The 17390-nt window shown below is 46.3% G+C and overlaps 1 protein-coding gene across 1 annotated transcript; it reads right to left on the minus strand.

The window, feature by feature from the left end:
- Positions 1-983: 983 nt before the first annotated feature.
- Positions 984-17377, minus strand: LOC142259787 (vacuolar ATPase assembly protein VMA22-like). The gene is made up of 6 exons (XM_075331893.1): positions 17319-17377; positions 8347-8492; positions 6627-6730; positions 6183-6298; positions 1774-1929; positions 984-1696 (listed from the first exon to the last, which is right to left on the minus strand). The coding sequence occupies exons 1-6, from the start codon at positions 17368-17370 to the stop codon at positions 1584-1586; spliced, it is 687 nt and encodes a 228-aa protein (XP_075188008.1). The 5' UTR covers positions 17371-17377; the 3' UTR covers positions 984-1583.
- Between the last annotated feature and the right edge of the window lie 13 nt (positions 17378-17390).

Here is a 17390-nt window from a genome sequence, read left to right on the forward strand (position 1 = left end):
CGGTACAGGACTACTCCCCCATCATCCCCACTACCCCCGTACAGTGACGCCGACGTGACCCCTCACACCGAGCCTAATAATGGCCCCCGGGAACATCGCAACGTAGGACATGTCCCCTTCACCGCAGCATTCGGGGACCGCAGCATCACGTAGAGGACTGTGGGACCCTCCAACCATAATATAATATAACCGACAGTATGCTGGAGATCTACTGCTCTCTGTTATCAGCCAACAGGCAGAGGGTTAATTTCTTAAAATCTCATAAAACACTAACGAAATGGAAGATTTTACATCCGGACTTAAAATCAGCCCCCGGGGGAAGAAACCCGCAGCCTTTGTGCAAAAAGAGTATTTTGGGGAGTTTTTGGAGAAGACTAAATAATGCCCAAGTAATCTCAAAAACCCAAAACAATAAAACCACTTTTCCTGGTCAGATGTTCTGTGTTTTTGAGCATTTTTCTTCCACTTTAGGATTTGAGTAACAGCCTCGGGGGTCAGCGCGGCACCGGGGCCCCGGGGGTCAGCGCGGCACCGGGGCCCCGGGGGTCAGCGCGGCACCGGGGCCCCGGGGGTCAGCGCGGCACCGGGGGTCAGCGCGGCACCGCCGCCGCCTCGGGGGTCAGCACGGCACCGCCGCCGCCTCGGGGGTCAGCACGGCAGTCTTGCAGCGCTGGGGTCCTGGGTTCAAATCCCACCAAGAACAACACCTGCAATGAGTTTGCATGTTCTCCCCGTGTCTGCGGGGGTTTCCGATTTTCTCACACACTCCAAAACCTACTGACCCCTCTCCGGTACTTTCTGTTGGATCCGGCCATTCGCACAGCGGAGGTACAAGTTCTCCCCATAGTGTCCAAATAATTCCGCCCCACTGTGGTTACTACCAATGCACCCAGCAGTATGTGATCGGATTTCCTAAATGCACTGAGCTCTGAACTTGCAGCCGGTCGTGACAACATAAGAAACAATATAGACATCGCGGGCGCTTCTTCATGTATGTACAGGTTTATGAGCATCTCCAATATATACACAGTCATTGTAAAAGGAACAGACAAAAATATATATTAATTTCAGAGGTCATTGGTGGAGAAAATAAAAAACAAAACAGTGGAGGTATCAGCACTTTAAAGGGATTGTCCACTACTAGAACACCAGCTTCTGATTCCACATTTTCCCCCAGGTAAAATGATAAAGCCTATACTCACCTCCGGTACCGGTGCCATGGCTCACAACTCACGAGCCTGCCGCCCAATCAGCAACGGCTTCCTTCTCCCGCCTTTGGACCAAACGAACAATCAACAGGAAGTGAGTGCTACGGCTGTGCTCACTTCCTGTTGATTAACTAGTTTGGTCCGAAGGCGGGAGACGGAAGTCGGAGCTGATTGGACGATGGCTAGCGTGACGTCACAACTCCACGTGAGCCACGACACTGGTACGGGAGGTGAGTATAGGCTTTATTATTTTACCGGGGGGAAATGTGGAAGTATTCTAGTAGCGGACAACCCCTTTAACAAAAGTCTAATACCCCCTTACTGCTAGGATTTATTCTTGGTCCTATATCAACATTTTAGAAAAATCGGAGCTCCTCAGCCGGACTGAACGTGTTCCCGTTTCTTCTGGGCAAGCAGCGCCCGATATTTCTTGCGGTTCTCGTCGATGCTGCTCTGCAGGGAGGCGACTTCGGCAGCCAGGAGGATCCCTACAAGAAAGAAACCCGAGTGTGAACAGTGGCCAGAAACAGAGGTGGCACCACAGCCGCTCGGGACACTCACGCACCTTGCCGGAAGTTACTCTGCGCTTGCCGTAAACTTTGAGGGACCAAAACTCCGAACCAGCGCAGGGGGTCGTTAACCCCAGGAGATTTCGGCTTCTCACTTTCTTCTTTGGTACTGGCTTTCGGGACTTCGCTTTTATGACCCCGATGTCTCAGACCTAGTATAAAATAAAACATCCCGAATCATTGATCAATCTCAGATCCCGCACCCCTCCATTAAGGGTATTAGTGTAGCATGTGTCCACCTCTACCAAATGAAATAAAGTAAATAGACAGTAAAAATACAACAGTCCCCGGTAACCTGCTGCTGCCGCTAATGCTGAACCTGCTGTAATTCGCTTTCTGAAAGCAGCAAACCCCGATGACGAGCAGATCTCGCTGCTTGATCCTCAGTCGCAGTTAGGCTATGTGCGCACGCTGCGTACAGTCACTGCAGAAATATCTGCAGCGATCTGAAGAGCACACGTTCCAATCGCTGCAGAAAATGTCTGTAGTGGAAAAAAAAAACAAAAAGCCGATTCCATGCGCTCTGCCTGCAGCTCCTGCCATAGACAGAGCAGGGGCTGCAGGAAAAGCGCACGGAAGAAGTGACATGTCACTTCTTAGAACGCGCGCTTCGGGCAGCAGCGGAAGCGCTGCGCTCTAAAACGCCACGTGCGCACGGCCCCTGCACAATCTCCATAGACTGTGCAGGGGACGCAGGACGCATGCCGTTACGCTGCGCTACAAAGCGCAGCGTAACTGCATGTAATTACGCAACGTGCGCACATAGCCTTAAACTGCAGACGCCTGGATCTGCCATTTTCTGTAGAGGAACTCAGTCAGTCGGAAAACGACTCACAATGACAATAGGGGTATTAGTGTAGCATGTATTTTTCCGACTGACTGAGGTCTTATGCATTTTTACAGTTTATTTACTTTGTTTGACAGAAATAAATCGACTGTCTGAGGTAATTTCTGGTCATTTTCCGATTGACTGAGGTCCTATGCATTTTTACTGTTTAGTTACTTTGTTTGACAAAAATATATTGACTGTCTGAGGTAATTTCTGGTAATTTTCTAACTGACTGAGGTCCTATGCATTTTTACTGTTTAGTTACTTTGTTTGTTTCATTTTGTAGAGGTGGACACATGCTACACTAATACGGTATTAGTGTAGCATGTGTCCACCTCTACAAAATGGTGTCCGACTAGGGTATTAGTGTAGCATGTGTCCTCCTCTACAAAATGGTGTCCGACTAGGGTATTAGTGTAGCATGTGTCCACCTCTACAAAATGGTGTCCGACTAGGGTATTAGTGTAGCATGTGTCCACCTCTACAAAATGGTGTCCGACTAGGGTATTAGTGTAGCATGTGTCCACCTCTACAAAATGGTGTCCGACTAGGGTATTAGTGTAGCATGTGTCCACCTCTACAAAATGGTGTCCGACTAGGGTATTAGTGTAGCATGTGTCCACCTCTACAAAATGGTGTCCGACTAGGGTATTAGTGTAGCATGTGTCCACCTCTACAAAATGGTGTCCGACTAGGGTATTAGTGTAGCATGTGTCCACCTCTACAAAATGGTGTCCGACTAGGGTATTAGTGTAGCATGTGTCCACCTCTACAAAATGGTGTCCGACTAGGGTATTAGTGTAGCATGTCTCCACCTCTACAAAATGGTGTCCGACTAGGGTATTAGTGTAGCATGTGTCCTCCTCTACAAAATGGTGTCCGACTAGGGTATTAGTGTAGCATGCGTCCACCTCTACAAAATGGTGTCCGACTAGGGTATTAGTGTAGCATGTCTCCACCTCTACAAAATGGTGTCCGACTAGGGTATTAGTGTAGCATGTGTCCACCTCTACAAAATGGTGTCCGACTAGGGTATTAGTGTAGCATGTGTCCACCTCTACAAAATGGTGTCCGACTAGGGTATTAGTGTAGCATGTGTCCACCTCTACAAAATAGTGTCCGACTAGGGTATTAGTGTAGCATGTGTCCACCTCTACAAAATGGTGTCCGACTAGGGTATTAGTGTAGCATGTCTCCACCTCTACAAAATGGTGTCCGACTAGGGTATTAGTGTAGCATGTGTCCTCCTCTACAAAATGGTGTCCGACTAGGGTATTAGTGTAGCATGCGTCCACCTCTACAAAATGGTGTCCGACTAGGGTATTAGTGTAGCATGTCTCCACCTCTACAAAATGGTGTCCGACTAGGGTATTAGTGTAGCATGTGTCCTCCTCTACAAAATGGTGTCCGACTAGGGTATTAGTGTAGCATGCGTCCACCTCTACAAAATGGTGTCCGACTAGGGTATTAGTATAGCATGTGTCCACCTCTACTAAATGGTGTCCGACTAGGGTATTAGTATAGCATGTGTCCACCTCTACAAAATGGTGTCCGACTAGGGTATTAGTGTAGCATGTGTCCACCTCTACAAAATGGTGTCCGACTAGGGTATTAGTGTAGCATGTGTCCACCTCTACAAAATGGTGTCCGACTAGGGTATTAGTGTAGCATGTGTCCACCTCTACAAAATGGTGTCCGACTAGGGTATTAGTGTAGCATGTGTCCACCTCTACAAAATGGTGTCCGACTAGGGTATTAGTGTAGCATGTCTCCACCTCTACAAAATGGTGTCCGACTAGGGTATTAGTGTAGCATGTGTCCACCTCTACAAAATGGTGTCCGACTAGGGTATTAGTGTAGCATGTATCCACCTCTACAAAATGGTGTCCGACTAGGGTATTAGTGTAGCATGTCTCCACCTCTACAAAATGGTGTCCGACTAGGGTATTAGTATAGCATGTGTCCACCTCTACTAAATGGTGTCCGACTAGGGTATTAATGTAGCATGTGTCCACCTCTACAAAATGGTGTCCGACTAGGGTATTAGTATAGCATGTGTCCACCTCTACAAAATGGTGTCCGACTAGGGTATTAGTGTAGCATGTATCCACCTCTACAAAATGGTGTCCGACTAGGGTATTAGTGTAGCATGTCTCCACCTCTACAAAATGGTGTCCGACTAGGGTATTAGTGTAGCATGTCTCCACCTCTACAAAATGGTGTCCGACTAGGGTATTAGTATAGCATGTGTCCACCTCTACTAAATGGTGTCCGACTAGGGTATTAATGTAGCATGTGTCCACCTCTACAAAATGGTGTCCGACTAGGGTATTAGTATAGCATGTGTCCACCTCTACAAAATGGTGTCCGACTAGGGTATTAATGTAGCATGTGTCCACCTCTACAAAATGGTGTCCGACTAGGGTTATTAGTGTAGCATGTGTCCTCTACAAAATGGTGTCCGATTAGGGTATTAGTGTAGCATGTGTCCACCTCTACAAAATGGTGTCCGACTAGGGTATTAGTGTAGCATGTGTCCACCTCTACAAAATGGTGTCCGACTAGGGTATTAGTATAGCATGTGTCCACCTCTACAAAATGGTGTCCGACTAGGGTATTAGTGTAGCATGTGTCCTCCTCTACAAAATGGTGTCCGACTAGGGTATTAGTATAGCATTTGTCCACCTCTACAAAATGGTGTCCGACTAGGGTATTAGTGTAGCATGCGTCCACCTCTACAAAATGGTGTCCGATTAGGGTATTAGTGTAGCATGTCTCCACCTCTACAAAATGGTGTCCGACTAGGGTATTAGTGTAGCATGCGTCCACCTCTACAAAATGGTGTCCGATTAGGGTATTAGTGTAGCATGTGTCCACCTCTACAAAATGGTGTCCGATTAGGGTATTAGTGTAGCATGTGTCCTCCTCTACAAAATGGTGTCCGACTAGGGTATTAGTGTAGCATGTGTCCACCTCTACAAAATGGTGTCCGACTAGGGTATTAGTGTAGCATGCGTCCACCTCTACAAAATGGTGTCCGATTAGGGTATTAGTGTAGCATGTCTCCACCTCTACAAAATGGTGTCCGACTAGGGTATTAGTGTAGCATGCGTCCACCTCTACAAAATGGTGTCCGATTAGGGTATTAGTGTAGCATGTGTCCACCTCTACAAAATGGTGTCCGACTAGGGTATTAGTGTAGCATGTGTCCTCCTCTACAAAATGGTGTCCGACTAGGGTATTAGTATAGCATGTTTCCTCTTCTACAAAATGGTGTCCGACTAGGGTATTAGTGTAGCATGTGTCCTCCTCTACAAAATGGTGTCCGATTAGGGTATTAGTGTAGCATGTGTCCTCCTCTACAAAATGGTGTCCGATTAGGGTATTAGTGTAGCATGTGTCCACCTCTACAAAATGGTGTCCGACTAGGGTATTAGTGTAGCATTTTGTAGAGGTGGACACATGCTACACTAATACCTCCATTGTGTGTGACCCCCCACTCCTCCTACCCAGGAGCAAACTCCTAGAGGTCACTGCAGCCCCCTAAGATGGGTCCTCCTCCACATATGGACTCACCGTGATCTGCGGCCCCAATATCCTCCACCTCCGGGAGCTTCCGCTCCGTCACTTTGTCCTGCGTCTCCGGCTGAACGCGTTCTGCAGTGAATGTGGTCCCCCCATCGTCCGCAGCACTGCACAGACAGGAGAAAGATGGCGGAATGACTGCGGCTGTGTATGATTGTCAGGACATGCTGGGAGCTGTAGTCACACAATGGTTGATGATACAGACGTCCGAGGCTGCGGTGCTACAGGTGAGGAGCAATGCTATATGGCCATAGTTATCCCTACACACAGGTGCAGGACGCTGCGGACCCCGCAGACCACCCGCTTCATCAGCTTCATGAACCAGTGTCAGTGTGACCGCATGATTTCATGGTGGGATATTTCTGCTGTGACCATACAGAGCAGAAAATACAGAAAAATAAAGGATATATGGAAGAAATAAAATACCGCCCTCACCTGTCCTGGACAAACGAGGAAGGCGTCATCTCTGGCGTATACTGCAGCGAGGACACGGACTTGTTCCCCATAGAATACCGCGACTGAGAAAGGCAGAGCCATCCCTGAGAACGACACATATAATACCGATTATATCTGTAATAATACCGCCAGATATACACATAATACCGTCACACACAGATATGTATAATACTACCACATATACACATAACACAGCCAGACACTGAGATATGATACAACCAGACAGTGAGATGTTATATATAATACTTCTAGATATACACATAATACCGCCAGACCCTGAGATATCATGTAGAATACCACCAGAAATACACATAATACCGCCAGACACTGAGATATCATGTTTAATACCACGAGATATACATATAATACCACTAGACACTGAGATATCATGTATAATACCGCCAGATATACACATAATACCATCAGACACTGTGATATCATGTATAATACCACCAGAAATACATATAATACCACCAGACACTGAGATATCATGTATAATACCACCAGAAATACATATAATACCACCAGACACTGAGATTTCATGTATAATACCGCCACATATACACAAAATACCACCAGACACTGAGATATCATGTATAATACCGCCAGATATACACATACCACCAGACACTAAGATATCATGTATAATACCGCCATATATACACATAATACCACCAGACACTGAGATATCATGTATAATACCGCCAGATATACACATAATACCACCAGACACTAAGATATCATGTATAATACCGCCACATATACACATACCACCAGACACTGAGATATCATGTATAATACCGCCACATATACACATAATGCCACCAGACACTGAGACATCATGTATAATACCGCCAGATATACACATAATACCATCAGACACTGAGATATCATGTATAATACCACCAGATATACACATAATACCACCAGACACTGAGATATCATGTATAATACCGCCACATATACACATAATAGCACCAGGCACTGAGATATCATGTATAATACCGCCACATATACACATAATAGCACCAGACACTGAGATATCATGTATAATACCGCCACATATACACATAATAGCACCAGACACTGAGATATCATGTATAATACCGCCACATATACACATAATAGCACCAGACACTGAAATATCATGTATAATACCGCCACATATACACATAATACCACCAGACACTGAGATATCATGTATAATACCGCCAGATATACACATAATACCACCAGACACTGAGATATCATGTATAATACCGCCACATATACACATAATACCACCAGACACTGAGATATCATGTATAATACCGCCAGATATACACATAATACCACCAGACACTGAGATATCATGTATAATACCGCCACATATACACATACCACCACACACTGAGATATCATGTATAATACCGCCAGATATACACATAATACCACCAGACACTGTGATATCATGTATAATACCGCCAGATATACACATACCACCAAACACTGAGATATCATGTATAATACCGCCAGATATACACATAATGCCACCAGACACTGAGATATCATGTATAATACCGCCAGACACTGAGATATAACGCATAATACCGCCAGACACTGAGATATCATGTATAATACCGTCAGACACTGGGAAATGAGCTATAAGACCACCGGTGTAGCTGTATATCCGTGTATGAGACGAGCGCTCATCACTCACCTGCTCTATGACACCGTTCAGACATTGTCTCTTCTCCTTCAGATCTTCCAGGTCGTCCATCACTCTCAGGAGCAGCCGATCCAGACGCTGATTCACGTCCTCCAGAGTCTCATCCACAGAAGGCGCCATGTTTGTGGTGGAGGAACCTGAGAAGAAGCGTGAAAACTGATGTACAAATACATGTATCAGCTGTGTATCTAATCCTCTCCTGTGTGATATAGTCTTCTGAGCTGTGTATCTAATCCTCTCCTGTGTGACACTGTCTGCTGAGCTGTGTATCTAATCCTCTCCTGTGTGATACTGTCTGCTGAGCAGTGTATCTAATCCTCTCCTGTGTGATACTGTCTGCTGAGCAGTGTATCTAATCCTCTCCTGTGTGATGCTGCCTGCTGAGCTGTGTATCTAATCCTCTCCTGTGTGATACTGTCTGCTCAGCTGTGTATCTAATCCTCTCCTGTGTGATACTGTCTGCTGAGCAGTGTATCTAATCCTCTCCTGTGCGATGCTGCCTGCTGAGCAGTGTATCTAATCCTCTCCTGTGCGATGCTGCCTGCTGAGCATCTAATCCTCTCCTGTGTGATACTGTCTGCTGAGCTGTGTATCTAATCCTCTCCTGTGTGATACTGTCTGATGAGCTGTGTATTTAATCCTCTCCTGTGTGATACTGTCTGCTGAGCTGTGTATCTAATCCTCTCCTGTGTGATACTGTCTGCTGAGCAGTGTATCTAATCCTCTCCTGTGTGATACTTTCTGCTGAGCAGTGTATCTAATCCTCTCCTGTGTGATACTGTCTGCTGAGCAGTGTATCTAATCCTCTCCTGTGTGATACTGTCTGCTGAGCAGTGTATCTAATCCTCTCCTGTGTGATACTGTCTGCTGAGCAGTGTATCTAATCCTCTCCTGTGTGATACTGTCTGCTGAGCCGTGTATCTAATCCTCTCCTGTGTGACACTGTCTGCTGAGCCGTGTATCTAATCCTCTCCTGTGTGATACTGTCTGCTGAGCCATGTATCTAATCCTATCCTGTGTGATACTGTCTGCTGAGCTGTGTATTTAATCCTCTCCTGTGTGATACTGTCTGCTGAGCAGTGTATCTAATCCTCTCCTGTGTGATACTGTCTGCTGAGCAGTGTATCTAATCCTCTCCTGTGTGATACTGTCTGCTGAGCAGTGTATCTAATCCTCTCCTGTGTGATACTGTCTGCTGAGCAGTGTATCTAATCCTCTCCTGTGTGATACTGTCTGCTGAGCTCTGTATCTAATCCTATCCTGTGTGATACTGTCTGCTGAGCTGTGTATCTAATCCTGTCCTGTGTGATACTGTCTGCTGAGCTGTGCATCTAATCCTGTCATGTGTGATACTGTCTGCTGAGCTGTGTATCTAATCCTCTCCTGTGTAATACTGTCTGCTGAGCTGTGTATCTAATCCTGTCCTGTGTGATACTGTCTGCTGAGCTGTGTATCTAATCCTCTCCTGTGTGATACTGTCTGCTGAGCTGTGTATCTAATCCCCTCCTGTGTAATACTGTCTGCTGAGCTGTGTATCTAATCCTGTCCTGTGTGATACTGTCTGCTGAGCTGTGTATCTAATCCTCTCCTGTGTGATACTGTCTGCTGAGCTGTGTATCTAATCCTAGCCTGTGTGATACAGTCTGCTGAGCTGTGTATCTAATCCTCTCCTGTGTGATACTGTCTGCTGAGCTGTGTATCTAATCCTCTCCTGTGTGATACTGTCTGCTGAGCTGTGTATCTAATCCTCTCCTGTGTGATACTGTCTGCTGAGCCGTGTATCTAATCCTCTCCTGTGTGCTGAGCCGTGTATCTAATCCTCTCCTGTGTGATACTGTCTGCTGAGCTGTGTATCTAATCCTCTCCTGTGTGATACTGTGTGCTGAGCTGTGCATCTAATCCTGTCCTGTGTGATACTGTCTGCTGAGCTCTGTATCTAATCCTGTCCTGTGTGATACTGTCTGCTGAGCTCTGTATCTAATCCTGTCCTGTGTGATACTGTCTGCTGGGCTGTGTATCTAATCCTCTCCTGTGTAATGCTGTCTGCTGAGCTGTATATCTAATCCTCTCCTGTGTAATACTGTCTGCTGAGCTGTGTATCTAATCCTCTCCTGTGTGATACTGTCTGCTGAGCAGTGTATCTAATCCTCTCCTGTGTGATACTGTGTGCTGAGCTGTGTATCTAATCCTCTCCTGTGTGATACTGTCTGCTGAGCTGTGTATCTAATCCTCTCCTGTGTGATACTGTCTGCTGAGCTCTGTATCTAATACTATCCTGTGTGATACTGTCTGCTGAGCTGTGTATCTAATCCTGTCCTGTGTGATACTGTCTGCTGAGTTGTGCATCTAATCCTGTCCTGTGTGATACTGTCTGCTGAGCTGTGTATCTAATCCTCTCCTGTGTGATACTGTCTGCTGAGCTGTGTATCTAATCCTAGCCTGTGTGATACAGTCTGCTGAGCTGTGTATCTAATCCTCTCCTGTGTGATACTGTCTGCTGAGCTGTGTATCTAATCCTCTCCTGTGTGATACTGTCTGCTGAGCTGTGTATCTAATCCTCTCCTGTGTGATACTGTCTGCTGAGCCGTGTATCTAATCCTCTCCTGTGTGCTGAGCTGTGTATCTAATCCTCTCCTGTGTGATACTGTCTGCTGAGCTGTGTATCTAATCCTCTCCTGTGTGATACTGTGTGCTGAGCTGTGCATCTAATCCTGTCCTGTGTGATACTGTCTGCTGAGCTCTGTATCTAATCCTGTCCTGTGTGATACTGTCTGCTGAGCTCTGTATCTAATCCTGTCCTGTGTGATACTGTCTGCTGAGCTGTATATCTAATCCTCTCCTGTGTGATACTGTCTGCTGAGCTGTGTATCTAATCCTCTCCTGTGTGATACTGTCTGCTGAGCTCTGTATCTAATACTATCCTGTGTGATACTGTCTGCTGAGCTGTGTATCTAATCCTGTCCTGTGTGATACTGTCTGCTGAGTTGTGCATCTAATCCTGTCCTGTGTGATACTGTCTGCTGAGCTGTGTATCTAATCCTCTCCTGTGTGATACTGTCTGCTGAGCTGTGTATCTAATCCTAGCCTGTGTGATACAGTCTGCTGAGCTGTGTATCTAATCCTCTCCTGTGTGATACTGTCTGCTGAGCTGTGTATCTAATCCTCTCCTGTGTGATACTGTCTGCTGAGCTGTGTATCTAATCCTCTCCTGTGTGATACTGTCTGCTGAGCCGTGTATCTAATCCTCTCCTGTGTGCTGAGCTGTGTATCTAATCCTCTCCTGTGTGATACTGTCTGCTGAGCTGTGTATCTAATCCTCTCCTGTGTGATACTGTGTGCTGAGCTGTGCATCTAATCCTGTCCTGTGTGATACTGTCTGCTGAGCTCTGTATCTAATCCTGTCCTGTGTGATACTGTCTGCTGAGCTCTGTATCTAATCCTGTCCTGTGTGATACTGTCTGCTGAGCTGTATATCTAATCCTCTCCTGTGTAATACTGTCTGCTGAGCTGTGTATCTAATCCTCTCCTGTGTGATACTGTCTGCTGAGCTGTGTATCTAATCCTCTCCTGTGTGATACTGTGTGCTGAGCTGTGTATCTAATCCTCTCCTGTGTGATACTGTCTGCTGAGCTGTGTATCTAATCCTGTCCTGTGTGATACTGTGTGCTGAGCGGTGTATCTAATCCTGTCCTGTGTGATACTGTGTGCTGAGCGGTGTATCTAATCCTGTCCTGTGTGATACTGTGTGCTGAGCGGTGTATCTAATCCTATCCTGTGATACTGTCTGTTGAGCTGTGTATCTAATCCACTCCTGTGTGATACTGTCTGCTGAGCCGTGTATCTAATCCTATCCTGTGTGATACTGTCTGCTGAGCAGTGTATCTAATCCTCTCCTGTGTGATACTGTCTGCTGAGCAGTGTATCTAATCCTCTCTTGTGTGATACTGTCTGCTGAGCCGTGTATCTAATCCTGTCCTGTGTGATACTGTCTGCTGAGCTGTGTATCTAATCCTCTCCTGTGTGATACTGTCTGCTGAGCTGTGTATCTAATCCTCTCCTGTGTGATACTGTGTGCTGAGCCGTGTATCTAATCCTGTCCTGTGTGATACTGTCTGCTGAGCTGTGTATCTAATCCTCTCCTGTGTGATACTGTCTGCTGAGCTGTGTATCTAATCCTCTCCTGTGTGATACTGTCTGCTGAGCCGTGTATCTAATCCTCTCCTGTGTGATACTGTCTGCTGAGCAGTGTATCTAATCCTCTCCTGTGTGATACTGTCTGCTGAGCAGTGTATCTAATCCTCTCCTGTGTGATACTGTCTGCTGAGCAGTGTATCTAATCCTATCCTGTGTGATACTGTCTGCTGAGCTGTGTATCTAATCCTCTCCTGTGTGATACTGTCTGCTGAGCTGTGTATCTAATCTTCTCCTGTGTGATACTGTCTGCTGAGCAGTGTATCTAATCCTGTCCTGTGTGATACTGTCTACTGAGCTGTGTATCTAATCCTCTCCTGTGTGATACTGTCTGCTGAGCTGTGTATCTAATCCTCTCCTGTGTGATACTGTGTGCTGAGCCGTGTATCTAATCCTATCCTGTGTGATACTGTGTGCTGAGCCGTGTATCTAATCCTCTCCTGTGTGATACTGTCTGCTGAGCCGTGTATCTAATCCTATCCTGTGTGATACTGTCTGCTGAGCTGTGTATCTAATCCACTCCTGTGTGATACTGTCTGCTGAGCCGTGTATCTAATCCTCTCCTGTGTGATTCTGTCTGCTGAGCAGTGTATCTAATCCTCTCCTGTGTGATACTGTGTGCTGAGCTGTGTATCTAATTCTCTCCTGTGTGATACTGTCTGCTGAGCTGTATATCTAATCCTCTCCTGTGTAATACTGTCTGCTGAGCTGTGTATCTAATCCTCTCCTGTGTGATACTGTCTGCTGAGCCGTGTATCTAATCCTCTCCTGTGTGATACTGTCTGCTGAGCCGTGTATCTAATCCTCTCCTGTGTGATACTGTCTGCTGAGCTGTGTATCTAATCCTCTCCTGTGTGATACTGTGTGCTGAGCTGTGTATCTAATCCTATCCTGTGTGATACTGTGTGCTGAGCTGTGTATCTAATCCTCTCCTGTGTGATACTGTCTGCTGAGCCGTGTATCTAATCCTATCCTGTGTGATACTGTCTGCTGAGCAGTGTATCTAATTCTCTCCTGTGTGATACTGTCTGCTGAGCTGTGTATCTAATCCTGTCCTGTGTGATACTGTGTGCTGAGCGGTGTATCTAATCCTGTCCTGTGTGATACTGTGTGCTGAGCGGTGTATCTAATCCTGTCCTGTGTGATACTGTCTGCTGAGCGGTGTATCTAATCCTATCCTGTGTGATACTGTCTGTTGAGCTGTGTATCTAATCCTCTCCTGTGTGATACTGTCTGCTGAGCTGTGTATCTAATCATCTCCTGTGTGATACTGTGTGCTGAGCCGTGTATCTAATCCTGTCCTGTGTGATACTGTCTACTGAGCTGTGTATCTAATCCTCTCCTGTGTGATACTGTCTGCTGAGCTGTGTATCTAATCCTCTCCTGTGTGATACTGTCTGCTGAGCTGTGTATCTAATTCTCTCCTGTGTGATACTGTCTGCTGAGCCGTGTATCTAATCCTCTCCTGTGTGATACTGTCTGCTGAGCAGTGTATCTAATCCTCTCCTGTGTGATACTGTCTGCTGAGCAGTGTATCTAATCCTCTCCTGTGTGATACTGTCTGCTGAGCGGTGTATCTAATCCTATCCTGTGTGATACTGTCTGTTGAGCTGTGTATCTAATCCACTCCTGTGTGATACTGTCTGCTGAGCCGTGTATCTAATCCTGTCCTGTGTGATACTGTCTGCTGAGCAGTGTATCTAATCCTCTCCTGTGTGATACTGTCTGCTGAGCAGTGTATCTAATCCTGTCCTGTGTGATACTGTCTGCTGAGCGGTGTATCTAATCCTATCCTGTGTGATACTGTCTGTTGAGCTGTGTATCTAATCCACTCCTGTGTGATACTGTCTGCTGAGCCGTGTATCTAATCCTGTCCTGTGTGATACTGTCTGCTGAGCTGTGTATCTAATCCTCTCCTGTGTGATACTGTCTGCTGAGCTGTGTATCTAATCCTGTCCTGTGTGATACTGTCTACTGAGCTGTGTATCTAATCCTCTCCTGTGTGATACTGTCTGCTGAGCTGTGTATCTAATCCTCTCCTGTGTGATACTGTGTGCTGAGCCGTGTATCTAATCCTATCCTGTGTGATACTGTGTGCTGAGCCGTGTATCTAATCCTCTCCTGTGTGATACTGTCTGCTGAGCCGTGTATCTAATCCTCTCCTGTGTGATACTGTCTGCTGAGCCGTGTATCTAATCCTATCCTGTGTGATACTGTCTGCTGAGCTGTGTATCTAATCCACTCCTGTGTGATACTGTGTGCTGAGCCGTGTATCTAATCCTCTCCTGTGTGATTCTGTCTGCTGAGCAGTGTATCTAATCCTCTCCTGTGTGATACTGTGTGCTGAGCTGTGTATCTAATTCTCTCCTGTGTGATACTGTCTGCTGAGCTGTATATCTAATCCTCTCCTGTGTAATACTGTCTGCTGAGCTGTGTATCTAATCCTCTCCTGTGTGATACTGTCTGCTGAGCAGTGTATCTAATTCTCTCCTGTGTGATACTGTCTGCTGAGCTGTGTATCTAATCCTGTCCTGTGTGATACTGTGTGCTGAGCGGTGTATCTAATCCTGTCCTGTGTGATACTGTGTGCTGAGCGGTGTATCTAATCCTGTCCTGTGTGATACTGTCTGCTGAGCGGTGTATCTAATCCTATCCTGTGTGATACTGTCTGTTGAGCTGTGTATCTAATCCACTCCTGTGTGATACTGTCTGCTGAGCCGTGTATCTAATCCTCTCTTGTGTGATACTGTCTGCTGAGCCGTGTATCTAATCCTCTCCTGTGTGATACTGTCTGCTGAGCTGTGTATCTAATCCTCTCCTGTGTGATACTGTGTGCTGAGCTGTGTATCTAATCCTATCCTGTGTGATACTGTGTGCTGAGCTGTGTATCTAATCCTCTCCTGTGTGATACTGTCTGCTGAGCCGTGTATCTAATCCTATCCTGTGTGATACTGTCTGCTGAGCAGTGTATCTAATTCTCTCCTGTGTGATACTGTCTGCTGAGCTGTGTATCTAATCCTGTCCTGTGTGATACTGTGTGCTGAGCGGTGTATCTAATCCTGTCCTGTGTGATACTGTGTGCTGAGCGGTGTATCTAATCCTGTCCTGTGTGATACTGTCTGCTGAGCGGTGTATCTAATCCTATCCTGTGTGATACTGTCTGTTGAGCTGTGTATCTAATCCTCTCCTGTGTGATACTGTCTGCTGAGCTGTGTATCTAATCCTCTCCTGTGTGATACTGTCTGCTGAGCTGTGTATCTAATCCTCTCCTGTGTGATACTGTGTGCTGAGCTGTGTATCTAATCCTTTCCTGTGTGATACTGTCTGCTGAGCCGTGTATCTAATCCTCTCCTGTGATACTGTCTGCTGAGCCGTGTATCTAATCCTCTCCTGTGTGATACTGTCTGCTGAGCCGTGTATCTAATCCTCTCCTGTGTGATACTGTCTGCTGAGCCGTGTATCTAATCCTCTCCTGTGTGATACGGTCTGCTGAGCAGTGTATCTAATCCTCTCCTGTGTGATACTGTCTGCTGAGCAGTGTATCTAATCCTATCCTGTGTGATACTGTCTGCTGAGCTGTGTATCTAATCCTCTCCTGTGTGATACTGTCTACTGAGCTGTGTATCTAATCCTCTCCTGTGTGATACTGTCTGCTGAGCAGTGTATCTAATCCTGTCCTGTGTGATACTGTCTACTGAGCTGTGTATCTAATCCTCTCCTGTGTGATACTGTCTGCTGAGCTGTGTATCTAATCCTCTCCTGTGTGATACTGTCTGCTGAGCTGTGTATCTAATTCTCTCCTGTGTGATACTGTCTGCTGAGCCGTGTATCTAATCCTCTCCTGTGTGATACTGTCTGCTGAGCAGTGTATCTAATCCTGTCCTGTGTGATACTGTGTGCTGAGCAGTGTATCTAATCCTCCCCTGTGTGATACTGTCTGCTGAGCTGTGTATCTAATCCTCTCCTGTGTGATACTGTGTGCTGCGCTGTGTATCTAATCCTCTCCTGTGTGATACTGTCTGCTGAGCTGTGTATCTAATCCTCTCCTGTGTGATACTGTCTGCTGAGCTGTGTATCTAATCCTGTCCTGTGTGATACTGTGTGCTGAGCTGTGTATCTAATCCTCTCCTGTGTGATACTGTGTGCTGCGCTGTGTATCTAATCCTGTCCTGTGTGATACTGTGTGCTGAGCTGTGTATCTAATCCTCTCCTGTGTGATACTGTCTGCTGAGCTGTGTATCTAATCCTGTCCTGTGTGATACTGTGTGCTGAGCTGTGTATCTAATCCTCTCCTGTGTGATACTGTGTGCTGCGCTGTGTATCTAATCCTGTCCTGTGTGATACTGTGTGCTGAGCTGTGTATCTAATCCTCTCCTGTGTGATACTGTGTGCTGAGCTGTGTATCTAATCCTCTCCTGTGTGATACTGTCTGCTGAGCTGTGTATCTAATCCTGTCCTGTGTGATACTGTCTGCTGAGCTGTGTATGTAATCCTCTCCTGTGTGATACTGTGTGCTGAGCTGTGTATCTAATCCTCTCCTGTGTGATACTGTCTGCTGAGCTGTGTATCTAATCCTCTCCTGTGTGATACTGTGTGCTGAGCAGTGTATCTAATCCTCTCCTGTGTGATACTGTGTGCTGCGCTGTGTATCTAATCCTCTCCTGTGTGATACTGTGTGCTGCGCTGTATGGTGTGAGCTCCTCTCTCCGGCCGCACAGACATCTTTTCCTCCCTGTATTATCTGTTCTCAGTCCCCATAATCAGCTCCTCACCTTCTGACATTATCTTCTCACATGACCTTCCCAACCCGGAAGTAGTCATCATCCTTCTTGCGTCACTTCCGG

The sequence above is a fragment of the Anomaloglossus baeobatrachus genome, assembly GCF_048569485.1.
Source record: "Anomaloglossus baeobatrachus isolate aAnoBae1 chromosome 9 unlocalized genomic scaffold, aAnoBae1.hap1 SUPER_9_unloc_4, whole genome shotgun sequence".
Classification (NCBI taxonomy): Eukaryota; Metazoa; Chordata; class Amphibia; order Anura; family Aromobatidae; genus Anomaloglossus; species Anomaloglossus baeobatrachus.

Bases quoted from the DNA above. Each gene is read 5' to 3' on its own strand.
- LOC142259787 (XM_075331893.1), bottom strand. From the start codon at position 17,370: ATGATGACTACTTCCGGGTTGGGAAGGTCATGTGAGAAGATAATGTCA. The intron at 6,731-8,346 runs GTGAGTGATGAG...TGTCGTTCTCAG, and splicing joins TGAACGGTGTCATAGAGCAG to GGATGGCTCTGCCTTTCTCA. The intron at 6,299-6,626 runs GTGAGGGCGGTA...CTGTCTGTGCAG, and splicing joins TCCTCGTTTGTCCAGGACAG to TGCTGCGGACGATGGGGGGA.